The sequence below is a fragment of the Clarias gariepinus genome, chromosome 26 (genome assembly GCF_024256425.1).
Source record: "Clarias gariepinus isolate MV-2021 ecotype Netherlands chromosome 26, CGAR_prim_01v2, whole genome shotgun sequence".
Classification (NCBI taxonomy): Eukaryota; Metazoa; Chordata; class Actinopteri; order Siluriformes; family Clariidae; genus Clarias; species Clarias gariepinus.
The window spans coordinates 24,120,786-24,139,458 of record NC_071125.1 but is presented as its reverse complement, the minus strand read 5'-3'; the positions used below and the strand labels follow the sequence as shown (position 1 = coordinate 24,139,458).

Here is an 18,673-nt window from a genome sequence, read left to right as displayed (position 1 = left end):
TTAACATAAGTAGTAGTAGTTATATATATATATATATATATATATATATATATTAAACTTAAATATATAAGTTTTTAGCTTTGAACTTTCATTAGCAATAATATTAATCTGTTACTGAACACGATTAACTCTCTAGTTAAAAAGTTCAAGTTAAAAGTTAGAAGTCAAAAGATGCATCTAAAATGATGCAATCCTACAAAGAACACAGCAAACTTTTATCATTATTGTTCACAATGCCCAGACGTAGACTTCATTTCAGAACAGCGGTCTTATTATCTTATTACGTGTCATGTCTCTGCTGCTCCGTTCACTTGACTTTCCATCCACTTGCAAGTCATCAGCACTAGTGTTAGTGTGACAGTAAATAAACGAAGCCCTGGATCATGATTCAAGCTGCAGTCAGTAGAAAAGCTGACGATTGATTATTTGGTTCTGATGTGGACCCGGAGCGTAGGAGCACCAGGGCATCTGAACAACAATCTGGATTTATTATTCACATCCTCCATGACGGCAGATACAGACCATGGACACCTACACATGTTCCCACAAACTCAACAGTACTATATATATATAAAGTTATTACTATTTCCATTGCTGTAGCTTTTTAACCGGATGGAAACATAAGTGTGTGTGGTTAACCAAATGTAAGAACAGACAGACAGACATGCAAGCAGGTAGAGAGAGAAAGTCCAAGTTTTGCACATAGACGAAGACAGCCAGACAGAGGGACACCCACGGAAAGACAGATAAAGGTTGGTTACGTCCCTGAAATCATAAACATGAACGTTTTGTCTGTACTGTGTGCTGTGTTCATGCCCCCGATGTTGGTGGGATGATGGAGGTGTCACTTCCCCCATTTCCGGGTGTAACCCACAACAGCGTGCCTCGTTCCTGTTCCTGACACACACTGAATCATCGCTCACGCTGCACTCACTGCTCGGCCCCCTGCTTTGCATTTGGACCAGACGATTATATGAACCCTGTCCATCCATGCTGTCGTAGATCAGTGGCTTTACTTTGCTGTGTTTGTTGTTGCTTTAATTCTCTGTGTGCGACACTCTGCATGTGACCCTCTCGTTTGCGATCACCCGATCAGTTGAGTCGTGTATGACCTTTTTCTTTGACCTCATTTGCCCTTGAATTAGATTTTTGTTTGTAAATAAATAACAGGAAGTCAGTGGCATTAGCTTTACACCTGGTTTTGGTTAACTAGACAATAAATAAGAAATGTGCACTATATTATTGATTTTGCTTATTTGGTTCACTTTGGGATTAATTTGTTCATTATCTCAGCTTTTGTTGGCTTCCAAAGATTAGCACTTAAGAACACGTTGTACATAAACACAAAGCAAACACACTATTGGACTCACCCCTATTTTTCTCATTGCGGTATGACCCACAGTAGACCCGGTCGTAACAGAATGAGGGGTTCTTCTGGTGCTTTCCTTCTATTGGTGCCCTTTCTCGCTCAGTGGGTTTGTGCATTTTCTCTGATGCTTTTTATCTGTGTGGTGCTTAGGTTTCTGTTTCTCAGACATGGCTGTCTAATTTATTCTTGAGCCGTTCAGCAGCTGCCCTGCGATAGACCGGTTTGAGCGTTGCGAAACACAACTCACATGATGTGGCTCAGAAGTTGTTTGATATTCGCACGTCACACCAGAAAAAGTCCTGACTCAGCAGCTACAAAACCTGTCAAATTTTTCTCTATTATGACTTTTCTACCCAAGTGCTGTCGGAATGTTTAAATCCGTTTTATTAAATGTTATTCACGGCAGTTATAATAGTTTCATTCAAACGTTACGTGAGCTAGCGCTACTTTAATGCATAAGACATGTGGTGATTTTCTAAGGTCAGTCTGACGACCTGAAATAACTGGCACTAATGCTTCTAGTAACAGAGTAATCTCGTCTCTGTTCCTCTCTGACGGTAAATCACAGGATATTTCTGACTGTAATGAGATAAGTCACAGCGGTCATTTAAAGTTGTGTACACCATTACGGGCAATCCAAAAAAACATTATGAGTATATCTGTCCTCGAATAATACTCAGAATAAGAAAAACCTCTGAGCTAAAAGTCAAAAATCGCAGATTATAAGTGAACACAATCTCACAACTTTCACAGGTGCTAATGGAGATTTTATAATTAGTTATCAGTTAAGATTAACCAGTTTAAAATTCACTAACGTGCAATATTTGCTGAATATAACCTTAAGATAGACTCACTGTATTTGACATTTTATTATTACAAGCCAAACATTCAGGTCGTGTAAATCCTGACGTATCACTCCAGTCTCATTTATTAATCGATACCTGAGTCAGGCCTGTACAGGACTGCAGATGAACAAAGATTTATGACCCTTTTTAAAATGTATTAATTTTATTGCTCAGTCATGTTTGGGTAATTGATTAAAATGAAATAAAATTCAGTTCATCACATTGCACATTTTGTGTTGAAAAACAGGATATTACATCCTCCACTGCACAAACCTGACCACTGTATGTGTGTATTCTGAGTTTTAAAGAATACACACATACCCAGCACCCACTGTTACTGGTTCCATGTGCAAAAATTCTACACCTTTCAGAAAGTGTGGCATAAATCACAATAAAACATGCCCATAAAATTAACACATTTATTTACATATAAAACATTGTCCTGAAAGTATACAACATTTACATTCATTTCATTTGATGTCCAATTATACACAAAGCAAAAAATATATATTTTGTCTTGCCCCCCCCCCCCCCTTCTTCATATTAAATAAAATTAAATGATGTAGATCAAACTAAGAAATGGGAACAATGATTTCACTGCGACAGGCTGCAAAGTGCCTAATAATTTAAACAATTAAATATCATCTGATTGCGTAACAACCGCAGCAGCGACCTCATTTTCCCTCTCGTCTGTTCCAACCACTCAGCCTTCAGCATCACCGGTATTACTAATCACCTGATCATCTGTCATCATCTGCACCTGTTTCTCACTGGGTCATGACTTACAGTAAGTTAGATGTTTTTTATGCTTGAATAATTCATAGGTCACTGTGTGGCTTAACAAACAAAAAACATCCCTCTGAACCTGCACAGGTACAGCAACTGGACTGAACATGATGAGAGACAAACAAAAAAGTCCTTCAGAAAGCCTGGAGAGCGATTCCTCGAGACTAGATTAAACACGTAAGAAAGTCTGCAGCTTTGGAAGCAAAATTTGAAGAAATGGGAGTGCACAGTACTTTATGTATTTAACGATTGTATCAGTTTCAACAGGAGGAACAAAAAGTCATCAGAGTCAAAGACCCATGAACCTCACTTTACTTTTAACTCACAGTCTGTTTCTGTTCTGTAAAAGCTTGATGTTATTGTTGGGTTTTAAAGTTGAGTTGATTAGAATCACTCTGGCAGCACGGCAACATAGTCGGAGTCCACGTCTAAGACAGAAATAGACAAAGGCAGACATTAGAAGCATGTCCTTTTTATGAGACAAGGTTTTATTAAAAATAAAACAAAAAGTTCTTTCATTGCTTACTCTCATAGTCCGGGGACTCGTCAGGGACCTCATACTCCTCTAACGCTTGTTTCCTCTTCACAGGGTGACGCAGACGACACGCTAAACCCTGATTTTTCTTGTAATAGTGATGAACGAGTTCTTCCATCGTTTTAAAAAACTTCTCCTGCACACCTGCACTGGTCTGAGAAGACACACAATACTCATTAGCTGGTTTATTCTCAACAACTTCAAGTGTTTTATTTGTCTTACAGTTTATTAATTCATCATTAAAACCAAAGACGTCTATATAAATAAAAAAAAGAGTTTTCACTCTCTCAATGATCTCATTATGTTTCGTACATTGGAGGACCAGAAACCAGTCTCAGAAAAAAGATCTGTCTATCAGGAAATCAAAATGTTGAGTAGAAATGAACTTATGAGCAGTTTTGTGCCAGATTTTGTCACAGAATCACAGAAAACTCTGAGAATTTAATGAAACTTCTGCCTGAAGTTTAATCTGCACCATCAGTGAATCTAAATGTGGAGTAAAAGTGATGTTACGAACAGTTATGTGTGGGATTTAATAATCTACTTTAATATAATCTACTAATGCGCTACTGTCTCAATGTTCTACAATTCTTTGTATTAATAAGTTAGACAGAGAGTTCTGCTGTACAGAGAGACACACAGACATGTACGTGGGCTTCAACCTCAAATAATAATAATAATAATAATAATAATAATAATAATAATAATAATATCACTGATTACATTAAAGATCAGCAAATTATTATTAGCTTTAACACTTAACGGTTTCTACAAACTTCTTCCCCGTCAACGAAAGGAAGTTATTAAAGTTTTTTAATAAAGGTTGACACGTCATACGTTGCCGGATGTTGATGAACTTAGTTTCCGTTCTCACTTACATTGTTTCCTCATCAGCAAGTTTTTTTTTTTTTTTGTCACACTTGGAGTTATATAGAAAATTCTTTTTCATTAAAAAATCACAACTTGTCATGTAACTGATAAACCTCAAAGGACCAGTGAACTCCTGGAGACTCCCTCCACTAATGATAAACCTCATTAATGTCTCTTTTAAAATGAATAAAATTGTGAGCCGTTGCTATAGAAACGACAATTTATTATAACACGTGATTCAACGTAAAACCTCTCTGAGCAACTGTTGTAGAAAACTAATCCACACGTTTTGATTAATCAGAATCCAGAACTAAAGAGCGTTGAGACAACATTTTAACTTACGATGAATATTACTTGAATGCAAAAGTTTGTACACTCTGCCTGACAACACAATAAACATTTCTAAGGGAAAAAAATTACTTGACAAATTGTGTTTAAAATGAATAAATATTTGTAGCAGTATGGTATCAGTTGAGGTCAAAAGTTTTTACCCCCCCCCCCAAAGTCATATACCGTAAGCATAATCTAATAACTTGTCCATGTTTTTGCTTTAATTCTGTCTCAAATATCCTTTAAAGTTTCCTTCAAACATCCTCACGTTCAGTTTTTCCTTTTAAAATCTGGTCTGTAGACAAAGCTCATTCCTACACAACGACAATCCATGTGTCGACACGCAAAACAAGAATAAAGAAAAAGCAGAACTGAAAGAAGATTTAAATGAGATCTTATTTTGATTCAAACATTACTGATGCCTGTTTACGGGCATCAGAAAACCCTACGACATAGCAGAGGTACAGTACGAGAGAGAGAGAGAGAGAGAGAGAGAGAGAGAGAGAGATGTACAGTAAGTACCGGCTGTAGCTAACATAACTTATATACAGGTCTAGCAAATGTGCTGATTTCTGTGATTGTTCACCATTTTTCACATTATTACTATAAATTCTAGAGATTGCTGTGTGTGAAAATCCCAGGCCATCAGTAACACCTGAAATACTCAAACGAGCCAATCTGGACCAGGCCGGCCGTGCCACATCACATATGAACTGCATTTGATGATTGTTGAGAACATTAACAGCTCGGGACTCATATATGCATTATTTAGTGTATTGTGCTGCTGCAACATGATTGGCTGAATAGGAAACCGCATAAATAAAAATGCTGTACCTGTTCCTCAAGGTTATACAGTATATATAGCAAAAACACTTTACATTTCCGCATTTGGCAGATGCTTTTATCCAGAGCGACACTTTTTATCTCATTATACAGCACATCTGCAGGGAGTCACTACACTTTGTTACTGTGGTTGCAGTCACTCCAGCAGTCATGAATAACAGGTACGGGTCACTTAACATGTGCAATACGTTCTGTGAAACAGGAAATCTGCGATTTGGATAAAGTTTGAACACAAACTCAGAGTAAATAGTTGACAAAGCAAAGCTGGAAATCGCAGGGTGAGCGCTGTGGTGGAGTTTGTAATGCAAACCTTCCGTTTCAGACACACAGTTGGTTGATGCATGAACGGACGGTAAACGGGCCACGTCTGTAGTATGATAGGAAGCTGTCAACATGTAGGCCTACAATAGTAAAACCGAGGCTAGAAGAGAAGGAAGCTGATGATGTTATTTTTGTATTGCTTCTTCATGTTTCTAATGATGTTCAAGAACTTATGTAATTAAAAAAAAAAATGTGCTACAAAATGCATCACTTCTTTTTTAAATATAATAATAAAATATACATATTAAACTCACCAGAAAAACCACAATCAAAGCATGAGTTGGTTATATGTTTTTGTAAAATTTAACCAACATATTACTAAAACGGAATTGCGCATTTAAATAACCACAAACACAACTGCAGGCTGATTTATCCAAAAATCTATGGGAGGTGGAGTTATTGCATACTGCATACATATATAGCCCTGGAAAAAAAAAAAAAAACAAGAGACCACTGCAATTTACTCCAGAAAACTTCTGGAATGTCAGCAAGAGGAAGATGGATGATTAGAAACAATCAAGCAAAGCTTTTAAGCTGTTGGCGTTTTGGCAAAAAGAGTGGTATAAAGTTACGCAACAGCAATGTATAAACTGGTGGAGAGCTGAAACTGCAAATGCAAATACTAATTCCTTAATGTTATTTGGCAAAAGCATTAACACCATATGTTTACAAATTATTTGCATTATATTCTATATGAATTAATAAAGCTCTGCAAATACTGTGTGATGTGTTGTGATGTCATTTTCTTTATTAAATATACACTCTAAATAACAATAGTTATATTTTGAATTTAGGAGAAATATTGTCAGGAGCACACCCAAAAAAAAAAAAAAAAACAGTTAATCTCACCAATACAGTACATCCAAAAAATTCCATTGCAGTGCTCTCCTATTTCTTCCCAGAGCTGTAGAGATACAGTACACACACCTAGATGGGGCTTGTGTGGTCCGGACTTGTTTGTCCAGCACGTCCCACAGGGCTCGAATGGATTGCGATCTGGGGAGTTTGGAGGCTTGTAAGTGGGCTTGGGCTCGTTGCCGGCCCATCTGTGCACGGCGGGCGGTGGTGCACTGGGTGTTCTGGTGTCTTTCTTTCGTGGCCAGAATCGACGTTTTTCAGAGATTTGTGCTGCATCGGCTGGCGGCGGTGTTGGTGTTATAGCTCATCGGTACGTGTATAAATACATACAAACACTTTATTTTTAAATTGCTGACTCATACAATAATGGCTCTTAGGACTGTGGTTTACAGATAAATAAAAAAACATGCAGCAGTTTCAGCCACATCGTCAACGTCAACAGTGTCACTAGGGAAGTTCTTTTGGCCTATTACCATTTTACAACGTTTCATACTTGCAAAAGGCTTTCTGGAAAATTTACGAATTAAGTAACATCGGGCCTGTTTCCCATTAGGGCTTGATATCTACCTCTACTGTATGTCTTTAGCCTTTTTTGGCCATGTTTATGTCAAGAAAAGCTAAATTATTTGTAAAGAAATAAAAACTTAAATCAGGTTGTGAAATTTAGGAATACTATTTGTTATTTGCTAACATGAAAAAAATTAACTAAAAATGCATACTACATGCGCTTTTTAGGGAACTGTGACATTGAATGAAAGTTACATGCATACTTCCTGTGGAAATATCTCATAACACATCTCTTTCTCTCAAGCCTTTTTTTAAATACAGTTCTGCTCTGCACAATGCCCAGCTATTAACTTCCTCACCCACTTCTTCTAAGCAGATGACTCTAAGCTGGATTTATTATTAATTAATGACATTGGAAATCTCTGCACATCAGTGAGGACGCCTGAGTCAAAGTCTGATATGATGATAAAGTGTGAAATAAAGCATCAGACAATCTGTATGTGCATGCACTTAGCACTCACTTTACAGCTGATGAAATAAATACAGTCTGGAATAAAAGCTGCAGTGTGTGAGGACGATCTCACTCTCTCCCTCTCTCTCTCACTCTCTCCCTCTCTCTCACTCTCTCTCTCTCTCTCTCTCTCTCTCTCTCTCTCACACACACACACACACACACACACATTCTCACTCACCTGTAATGTGTAATATCCCGTGTGAGTTTGAAGGATCCTGTACGTGTACACCACTTTGTTTTTGCTGTAGAAAGAGAATTTATTAATGTAAACCGTGCACAATTTTAAATGAATGAAATAATAATAATAATAATAATAATAATAATAATAATAATAATGCTTATTTATGCATTCCATAACTTCAAGGTCACAATGTCACACAAACCAAGCAAACATAAAAGGAATAATTAATAATATAAATGATTTCATTCATTCATTATTTAAAATACACGAAAAGGAATCATAAAAGGTACATTGCTTCGCATCTTTGTTTTTTTAGTTATATATACAGTTTAATAAATTAAAAAGCCCAGAAATTAGAATGTTAATCTTTTTTTAATGGTAATACAAACAACAAACAAATAAATAAAAATAATTAATAAATAATTAAAATAATAAATAAAATATTAAATATTAAATATTACACATTAGATATTACATATTAAATAATACATTTATTTTTGTTCTTTTTATTATTTAAATTAATGAAATAAAATTTTTGCATTATTTTTTTTTAAGCAGCAATTTTACTGCAATGGAAAAATTGATGTGTAAGAAAAAAAAGAAAATTGCATATGTATCATAAATTGAAAAAAATATTTTACTCTTCAATGTGGACCCCGCCTCAAAAATCAACACACTAACAAAAACAGTAAAGACAAAAATCAGAATGGCTTTGTTTTTGTGATGTGAAAAGGCTAGTTAATTGTTTTACATTTTTCTATTATTACGATTCTTCTTCTTCTTCTTCTCATTATTATTATTATTATTATTATTAGTGTCAATAACACCCATGACAGCGACTAACAAAAAGTACAACATATAAAAATTAAAATAAATAATAACAAACTATTATAGAAAATAAACAAAAGATTTTTATTTAATTTTAAAAGATTTGTATTTGCATTTCGGGTGAGACTTAAATAAAGTATGAACAGAGAATTAGATGCTGTTGGTTGTGATTGCTCGCTAATGTATATTTTGTAACCTACATGTGACTTCACCAGGTTGTGAGGAAGTTCTGCTGGTGACTGAGGAGCCAAAAAGATCTGTCCATATAAAGCACCGGTATAACTCACCTCCAGCCTTCTTCTGTCTTTAAGAACTCTATTCCTGCCTGCATTTCCTTTTCTGAAGATCTGCAGACGAGACACTGACTGAAGGTGCATCGGTGAAAGACAAGAATACTCACTAGACGCAGAGGCACAGAGCTCCGTGGATGGTCTCGCTTTCCCTGATGAGAAACGCTCCACTCTTTCCCTTGGCACCCAGGATCTCCTCACACCGCTCTCTGCTGATGGGTCCGTGGTAGAAGAGCAAGTCCTTGTGGTCCATCACCCCGGCTCAGTCACCTCAACCTCCACCAGAAATGCTAACACAATCCTTTCGAAAATTACCACCAGAAGAAGAAAAAAAACTTTAAGTGAAAATTTAATTTCAGAAAAATGAAATCTTAAAAGAAATCCTCAGAAAGGCTGAAGATCCATGGCTGATGTTAAGTGATAATCGCTGCTAGAGAAGCTCGAACACTGTGACTGTGTGCTGCAGTGTCATCTTTCACACAGGAAGTGTGTGTGTGTGTGTGCGAGTGTGATTATGCGTGTGTGTATGTCTTCGTGCAAATATTTCCAACATGCAAAGACTAAATAAAAAACTATTTCCTACTAGTAATTTTTCCATCATGGTTAATTTTTTTTTTTCCTCTGCAGAGTTCCTTTTAATGTTTCATGAATTAATTGAAGGATAAAACACTGATAATTTGTTGTTCTTTTGAATTCTGGTTTGAAGAAAAGTGTACATTAATGTCCTATAAGTAGATTCCTTATTATTATATATCATGAATTCATTTTATTTTAAGTCTACGAAAGCTTTATTGTCTAGATATGACATTCAGTACTACTTTTGCACGTACGGTGCAGTACAGCAGTCAAATCAGGACAGTGCAGTGATGAGAAGTGTTGCTGCAGTGAAACATTCGAACCGTTCAGATGTGAGCAGGCGGTCCGATCACAGCGTCTGCGCACTCAAAGAAAACCTTTGACCTTGATGGTGTCCAGCACCAGTGAGACGCTGGGAGAAGTGCATTAGTCTAGCAGGAGAGGATACAGTATAGAGAAATAAAGGGAGTTTTTACTCTCAGACCTGTATTCTATCATTCTGCACTCTGCTGTTATCAAACGTCCCGCTTTGACTCGAACGCCCCTCATACAATGGTATTCAGCAACAGTAGCCTGAAGCAATTGTTTTCTGTAGAAGATAATCAGCCTCTGAGATCCTTGTCAGATTTCACTGATCTGATGTTGTCATTGGTTCTTGCGCGGCTCTTTCAGAACCCAACCACAGCGTCTCGGCGATGTCTGGGTCTACGCTTCAGATCATTTCTGTTTCACATTTCCCCATTTGTGGCACAAAAAAAAAAAAAAGCAGAAAGCTGAGTAGAGTTTTTCTCAATTACAGTAAGTCTACATGACCATAATGTAGTTGCAAAAGAGGCGCCAATCATCACCCCTCCCCCATGTGACTATTGTTAAGAGGTGTTTGTGGTGTTACACTGTTTTTTTTGGGGGGGGGGGGGGTTGTTTGAGGTTGTTGTTTTTTCTTTTTCAAAAATGAAGCTGTTGTTGATGTTAAGATATCCTCAACCTTATCAGCTTAACCTTATCAGCTCAATGTTTCAGAACCTTTTCTGGTTTAGATGCACTTTCGTCAATCTAAATTATACTCAGGTTTACCGAAGTGCTTTTTCCGAGTCACCTTTTCAAGAAGGCTGCGCTTGCTTAGTCTTTTTCTAAACGTGCTCTCATGAACATGAACAGTTTCTGTTTGCATCTCTATAGCATTAAAAGCTCCGACCTTGGACTGTACTGAGAAGATCAGCAGCAGTCCCGATGGCCCTCCATTTGTAAACGCTAAACCGTTCGGAGACGGCAACAGTAACCTCTCGGAGCAGCAACAGGTTATGTCTAATGTTCTCTGCTAAAAAAAATTCTGCTTTCATAAAGATGTAGTCACACTTGTTGAGAAACTGGGTTAAGCTCAGTGGGTTAGAGCTCTGCATTACTAAACCGAAGGTCAGTGGTTCAAGCCCCGGCTCTACCAGCTCTGTGAGTTGTGCAAGACTAACCCCAACCCTACCCACGCCTGCTTCAGGACTGCCCCTGTGCACTGACTCGACCTTCCTATCAAAGCTTAGACATGTAAAGAAAATGATTTCTCTCTACTGTATAGTCTACTTCTACTCTTGCAATACCTTTAGTAACGCCTGGTTGCTGATTTCTCTCTTAATGTTTGTAGAAGTAGAAAGGGTGCACTTATTTTTCTTATCTTGTTTTGCTGAGACAGAGGCATGGTTAGCACTGTTGATTTAAACCTCCATGGTCCAGGTTCAATTCCCACTACTCCATACAACTCCATACAACTCCAAGTTCTCCCCGTGCTTGGTGGGTTTCCTCTGGGTATTCCGGTTTCCTCCCTCAGGCTAAAGACATGCAGATTGGGCTCATTGGCGTAGTGTGTGATTGTTGACCGGAAGTCCTACCCTGGTTCTAAAATAATAATAATAATAATAATAATAATAATAAAATACAACGGTAATCTCCATTGTCCTCCACGGTATCTAGTTGGACTACGGAGGTTGGATGGATGGATGGAAGGATGGATGGATGGATGGAAGGATGGATGGAAATACAAGGTTAATTAGGTTAATTAATGTTTCATAAATTGTCTGGTTTTATTTATACAGAAATTTTATCAATGCACTGGTTTTTAAACACCTGCTTCATGTTGGTTATCACCTGCCGGGGGGGTGGGGTTAATCTCGAGCTCCGTTGGTGAGGAAAGCGGGAGGGATAAAGAGAGCGATTTAGCACTAATCTGATTATCGCTCTGAGGAGCGTCACTCACCCTCGGTTGGAGTCACTCTCGGGGTGAGCGTCGCCTCGCACAGGTTTCGTTAGGGTCGGATTTTACACTATGAATTTTAACAGGTTATAGTGACGTCACACGGCAGCAAGATGAGGACCAGGCCGACGGGTAACGCCAGCAATGCCGACTGGATGGGTTCACTGTGTCCCACACTCACCGCCATGCCACTCAAATACTTCGCCGTGCCCGGTGGGTCGAATTATCTCATAATCACAAAGATCTCCTTTTAGTCCAGAAGATTTATTTTATTTAGACAGCTTTCAGTAATGTAGCGTGCGCAAGTACAGTATTAGAGTGTTTAAAAAGATTTTGTGTATAAACTTTTATTATTATTATTATTTATTTTAAAAACTTTTTCGATTTAAACAAAATGATTCCTCCTGTAGAGCAGGATTCTTTTTTTCTGGTTAATTCTTCATTTGAAATCATTTCTCTATTAAGTATTTTATTTAGTCAACCACTTTATAATCTATTAAATTTTTTTTTAATTAAACTTGAAATGTTGATGAATGTAGTTCTGTACAGTGTATGCATAGTAGCAATCAAATATTTGCAATCATATATATTATAATACAGTGAGAAAGTAATACAATAATTATAAAATAATAATATACTGTAAGAACAATAACAAAAACGGGGGAGGTGATTAGTTTGTTTGCTAAATCTGGTCTGTTTTATTAAAATCCAAATAAAATAAAATTTTAATGTAAATGTAGATAAGTTAAGGTGATTGAAAGAGAGAAATAATAATAATAATAATAATAATAATAATAATTTTTAAAATATGAGCAAGAACATATATTTAAGAGAGATGTAGTGATCATTTAATTACATTTTTTTTATTTAATTTAATTTTTTTTTACCTGCTCTTATCTCTGAATTATTTGGCCACACTAAGAGGCAGTTTGCTTGTAATACTTTATATTGTTATGTTTTTCCAGCATGGACATATAATATAGCCTGAATCGTATTTTGCATCAAATTAGAGAATTTATAAACTATAAAATTCTCCACACATTACTGCTATATTTAAACATTCTAGTGTTGTTATCTAAGCTAGCATAACCATGTATCTGGCTTTTATGATCGATGCATCTTAACTAATTAATCATCTCTAATTCATTACAAAACTGAAACATAACCTCCTAAATGACTCATAAATTCTAAAAAAAAAAAAAATGTAATCCTGTCAAGACTTTTAAGATGTCTTGGACACGTGCTATGCTAATGTAGCTAATTCTGAGGATTGTCTACTCCAAAAAATTCCAACAAGTCAAAATCCAAACCAGTCATAATAATTATTCCCATAAAGCAGGAAGCATATTGTAGACCTTAATTATGCTATTTTTGCTGCAATTGCAATCTATTTTTACATTTTTTTTATTTTTTGCTCCTTTAAATTCTGCTCCTATGTTGGAACTTGCTTTCCGGTTCTGCTCCACACCTCAGGCTCTCACGACTCGTTCAGTTTCTGGGTGGACGAACAAGCCCCGGTCGGCCCTGATCAGAAGGCGTTCGTCAAGCACCTAGCGTTCGTGTTCCGTCTGCTGGCCAAAAAGGTGATGAAGAAATGGTCCATGACTCAGAACCTGACCTTTAAGGAGCAGCTGGAAGGCGGCATCCGATATTTCGACCTCAGAGTCTCGTCCAAACCCGGAGAAACAGACCACGAGGTCTACTTCATCCACGGCCTGTTTGGGCTCAGAGTGCGAGATGGACTCAATGACATCAACGCCTTCCTGAACTCTCACCGCAAAGAGGTTATCTTCCTGGACTTCAACCACCACTACGCCATGGACGAGCAGCATCATCGCTACCTGATTGGCATGCTGAAGGAGGTTTTTGGACCAAAGCTGTGCAAGATCAACAAGGTGGAGAACATCACGCTAGACTTCCTGTGGGAGAAGAAGCACCAGGTACTCTGAGATTTTAAGGTTTGTTGCTTTGGGTTTATTATGTTAATTAGGGTGTGAATACTTGGTATAGCAGAAGAACACTGTAATGTCTGTATTCATCCATATTCCTTGAGATTCATTTTTCTTAAATTAATTTTATTCCAATAATTTATGCTCAGGGTTACTGTGGGTCAGCTTTGACTCTGTGCTCAGACCTTAATCTCAGAATCAGATTCTTAGAATCTTAAAAATAAAAGTATTACTTTGTGTCAGTCTGACTTCCTGTGACTCTGATACTGGCAGGTCCTGGTATTTTATCATCACCCGTCTGCTGAAAGCTGCCCATTGATGTGGCCTGGTAGTAAAATGCCAGCGCCGTGGGCCAACACCACCGACACCAAAAAACTCATCCAGTTTCTGGAGACCACGCTGGGCGAGAGGGCCGAGTACGGCAGCTTTCACGTGTCCCAAGCCATCCTCACACCCCGCATCAGGACCATCGTCAAAGGCCTGGTCCGGGGGCTGCGCAACTACCTGGTCGAGAAGTGAGTTGATGACGTGGGTTAAGAGAGGATGATTATGATTTCTAAGAAGGTGTTGATTTATTTTCTATCAGCAAAATTACTCACTCACTCATCGTCTATACCGCTTTATCCTGTATTCAGGGTCGTGGGGGGCCTGGAGCCTATCACAGGAGGCTTAGGGCACGAGGTGGGGTACACCCTGGACAGTATGCCAATCCATCACAGGGCACACACACGTACACACACTATGGGCAATTTGGGAACGCCAAAGTTAGCCTAACCTGCAAATCTTTGGACTGTGGGAGGAAACCGGAGAACCTGGAGGAAACCCAGCAAACACGGGAAGAACATGCAAACCCCATGCACACAGAGACGGGAATCGAGCCTGCCCGGGAATCGAATTCAGACCCTGGAGGTGCAAGGCGACAGAGTGGTAATAAAAATATTAAAAAATTGGTAATAGTTGCTGAGGTATAAGAGGAATAAAACACATTTTTCCACAAATGTTTTATTACTTTATATATATATATAATACATAATATATTTATATCACATGTTAATGTTTACTGTTGAATAAATCTGTCTATTATTCTATACTTATAAACCTAAAAATTAAGGAAAAACCACACACAAAAAACACAAAGATTAGTTATAACAATCTTAGACAGTGACCAGTAAATTAAATCAAACTTTGCTCCAGTGTTTAATCAGTTCAGCTCAGCCTTTATTCTTCACACCAGCTGTGTTAAAGCACGACGTCAGCCATTACATGGGGCCCCTGAGGCAGACAGGGTTAAGGGCCTTGCTCAAGGGCCCAATGGTAACAACAAGGTGGTGCTGGGGCTCGCACTGCCGACCTTTAGAGCCTTAACACACTGAGCCACCACTGCCAACTGTTTAATTGTGTAAAGGTGCATAAAAAATGGCTCTAATACTGTACATAATGGGACAACAAATTTTTTGCATCTTTTTTGCATGTAAGAATATTAAGTTAATGTGATGTAATGAGATGTTTTTTATGTTATGTTGTTATATATCATGTTATGTTATGTTAGTACGTCATAATATGGCGATGCAAATCATAAAAACCACACGTGGGCTTGTTACCTTCCAGCTCATCTCTGAATGAATCGTCAGTGCAGTGTGCAAAGTAGTCACTAGGTGGCAGTGATGTACTCAACAGAGTCTGAAGTATTCACTATAATTTACATTACAGTATGTGGAAATAGTGGAAAATTTTAGGAGGGGAAACATGAATGATTCACGGGACAGAGAGCGAGAGAGAGAGACAGAGCGAGAGAGAGAGAGAGAGAGAGAGCGAGGATTGATGATCTGTCAGATGATCGTCTGTGTAATTGTGCCTGCGCAGGGGGAAGTACTGTATGAATGTTTGTTATTTCAAGATCTTTCCTGGATAAACTGCACTCAGGCTTCTCGCTTCCTGGTTTTGTGGAGCGCAAGGAGGGAAAAACTTTCTCATTCTGCCTGTAGTTTCACTCTGAAGTAAAGTGCAAACTCATGCTTGTGGAAGATTAGTTAGGTTTAACCTACATACCGTATCCTGTGCACAAACACAGACACACACTCACACACATAAATAAAGTGGATAAAGTTGGCCTGGTCTGTTCATATGGACAGCCAAGTGTGTGTGTCACTGACCAGGGGAAGAGATGGCACCAGGAAGCCTCACGGCAAGATGGCGGTTGGAGGTTGACACATACCACATCCGTGAACGCTGCTACAGAGCGAAGATCACGAAAACGGTCTTCCCTGATGGCATGGGCCTCTTTCAGCAGACTAATGCATTGTTCAGGAACGGTTTGAGGAACAATCCAGAGAATCCCGAGATCTCAATCCAATCGAGCGTCTATGGGAAAACAAGTCTGATCCATGGAGGAGTATCTGCTACTGATGGCTTGGTGCCAGATACCACACACACCTTCAGAGATCTAGTGGAGTCCAGGCCTCGACGGATCAGGGCTGTTTGGTCTGCAAAAGTAAAAGCTGCTCAATAACGTGTCCATGGCAGATCAGTGTGTATAGTGGATGTTGTAATAGAAAGTCAGAACCGAGCTTGAATGTCTCTGAGGCCCTCTAGTGACGCTCATGTTGGAGATTGTCAAAGAAGTCAGATTTAAATTTTGACTTACAGTTCCAAGGCTTAGTGGTTATCACTGTGGCTTCGCACCACTAGGGTTCGATTTCCGCCTTGGCTCTGTGTGTTCGTGGAGTTTGCATGTTCTCCCCGTGCTTGGTGGGTTTCCTCTGGGTACTCCGGTTTCCTCCCACAGTCCAAAGACATGCAGATTAGGTAAACTGGCGTTCCCATATTGCCTGTAATGTGTGAATGAGCGTGTATGTGTGTGTGTGTGTGTGTGTGTGTGTGTGTGTGTGTGCTCTGTGATAGATTGGCACCACATCCAGGGTGTAGGAGAGATCTACTGGGATTGGCTCCAGGCCCGTGTGACCCTGTATACAGGCTAAAGCGGTATAGACGGTGAGTGAGTGAGTGAGTGAGTGAGTGAGGTACTGTACAGCTCCACAGAAACAGTTTTTTAGTTTTATTGACCTTACCCAGTTTTTTTACCCAGTTTTTTGATGATGAATAAAAGTTTGTGGCTGATGCGGTGTTTAACAGATTAGGGTTAGAAGTGATAATCAAGCCTCATGAGCGTGCATGAGCTTACGAACACAAACCTTTCGTGAGATTTCGGTCCAGCGAAACTGGCTTTAAAACTTTGTAGATTTATAGTGTTGATAACTTTGATTGATCTGTAGAAAAGCCATATCTTGTTTTTGTTGAAACTGTTAGAACAAGCCCGCTGTTTTGGCCTGTTTATTCTGGTATGCTCAGTATTTCGACGTCTTGCTGTAGTGAAGTTACAACCATCAGACCAGAGTGAGTGAGTGAGTGGGTGAGCAGCTTGTTCAGTTATCCAGCCGCTCGTTTAGCCACAGTAACGTCTCTCTAAGTGTGATCTTTCCACCTGATATTTAGCTGCACATTGAAAATAAACCACATGCACATTCAATCTCACCGCGATGTGTTTCCTGTCACATGCAGGAACTTGCCGGTCATCATGGCATGGGTGGAGACGCAAAGGCCTGGCGTGAACGGTGTCAACATCATCACCTCTGACTTCGTGGAGCTGGTGGACTTCGCCAACACCGTCATCAGACTCAATGACCTCCTCCTCCTCCTCCCCCCACCGGACCGGGCAGTTACATGACCACTACGGTGCGCCTATGTCATCACAACCAGAGTCACGAGACCAGAATGAACTGTAGAAATCACCTGATCACGTTGATTATGGATAAACTGCTGTCATATCCATAAATATTGGCACCCTTCTTTATGGGTGGATATTAGTGTTTATCATTTATACCCTTTTTGGGCTAAACCCCATGATGAGCAGATCCCAGAGGGGCATAAAATTAGTTTAGAAGTGTGAGGCTGAATCCCCAGGGTACACAAAGTTAGATGGGTTGCACAAAAGCTTTTGGCAGCTCCTGGCAGAAGCCTCCTGGTTGCCAAACTTCTTTTTTGGGCAGAAACCACTAGATGTTTGTCCCTGGTTTTGGTTGGGCAAAAACCCCTATTTGGGCAGAACTTCCTGATTGGGCAGATGCCCCTCTTTGAGCAGAAGACACTATTTTGTTTGGGCAGAACCTCTTATTTGGGCAGAAGCTTCCAGATTGGTGGAAGACCCTAGCTGGCCAATGCTTTATACCCAAAAGTATCTTTCAGGTAGTAATGCCTAAATCTTGTAGAAAATTATTCTGTCAGCCAAAGCCCCATTTTGGCCAGAAGCCCCTGGTTGGTCCATGTCCAGTAGAGTCCTCCCAATGGCAAAACACTGTGTGAAGCCGAAGTTCGCCAAAATCTCTGTTGGCTGTTTAAAGAATTAGCTAGATGCGTTTCTAAGTAATTCTTCGTAAAATGTCTGAAAGGGTGCCAATAGTTTTGGAGTTGAATATGAAAAATAGATATCAGAAATGTTTCCCTGCAGACTCCAAATTTATCCATTTCATCACTGTGTTTGTTTGCATTTATTTTGTATTTGTGAGTGTCGTTCTCGGAATCGTGGACAGTCAGGAATGCTGGTGCAGAAGATCGGGAATGCTTAGCGGTTGGAGATCTCGAGCATGTTTCTGCAGTAATGCTGGGTTTCAGTTGAACACACCCACTCTCTCTCACTATATCTCAACATCTATCCCCTCTTCTACTGTACCTCTGTACCAGGTGGTTTGTTCTTCAGGGCTCGGGTCAGGACCAAACCCTGACGTCTGACCAGCACGGAGATGTGTTACTCTCCGCTGGAAATACATTAATGA

At 39.1% G+C, this 18,673-nt stretch overlaps 2 protein-coding genes across 2 annotated transcripts; one reads left to right on the top strand and one right to left on the bottom strand.

Annotated features, from left to right (window-relative positions):
- Positions 1–2,557: 2,557 nt before the first annotated feature.
- On the bottom strand, positions 2,558–9,608 carry si:ch73-264p11.1 (uncharacterized protein LOC100000923 homolog). The gene is made up of 4 exons (XM_053487485.1): positions 9,188–9,608; positions 7,957–8,020; positions 3,527–3,689; positions 2,558–3,428 (listed from the first exon to the last, which is right to left on the bottom strand). Exons 1-4 carry the CDS (start codon positions 9,328–9,330, stop codon positions 3,391–3,393), a joined length of 408 nt encoding a protein of 135 aa, XP_053343460.1. The 5' UTR covers positions 9,331–9,608; the 3' UTR covers positions 2,558–3,390.
- A 2,400-nt stretch (positions 9,609–12,008) lies between these two features.
- On the top strand, positions 12,009–17,568 carry plcxd2 (phosphatidylinositol-specific phospholipase C, X domain containing 2). The gene is made up of 4 exons (XM_053488284.1): positions 12,009–12,108; positions 13,369–13,835; positions 14,118–14,359; positions 17,403–17,568. The coding sequence occupies exons 1-4, from the start codon at positions 12,009–12,011 to the stop codon at positions 17,566–17,568; spliced, it is 975 nt and encodes a 324-aa protein (XP_053344259.1).
- Positions 17,569–18,673: the final 1,105 nt, after the last annotated feature.

Bases quoted from the DNA above. Each gene is read 5' to 3' on its own strand.
- si:ch73-264p11.1 (XM_053487485.1), bottom strand. From the start codon at position 9,330: ATGGACCACAAGGACTTGCTCTTCTACCACGGACCCATCAGCAGAGAG. The intron at 8,021-9,187 runs GTGAGTATTCTT...CTCTTTCTACAG, and splicing joins GCTCTGTGCCTCTGCGTCTA to CAAAAACAAAGTGGTGTACA. The intron at 3,690-7,956 runs GTGAGTGAGAAT...GTGTCTTCTCAG, and splicing joins CGGGATATTACACATTACAG to ACCAGTGCAGGTGTGCAGGA.
- plcxd2 (XM_053488284.1), top strand. From the start codon at position 12,009: ATGAGGACCAGGCCGACGGGTAACGCCAGCAATGCCGACTGGATGGGT. The intron at 13,836-14,117 runs GTACTCTGAGAT...TGATACTGGCAG, and splicing joins TGTGGGAGAAGAAGCACCAG to GTCCTGGTATTTTATCATCA. The intron at 14,360-17,402 runs GTGAGTTGATGA...TGTCACATGCAG, and splicing joins CGCAACTACCTGGTCGAGAA to GAACTTGCCGGTCATCATGG.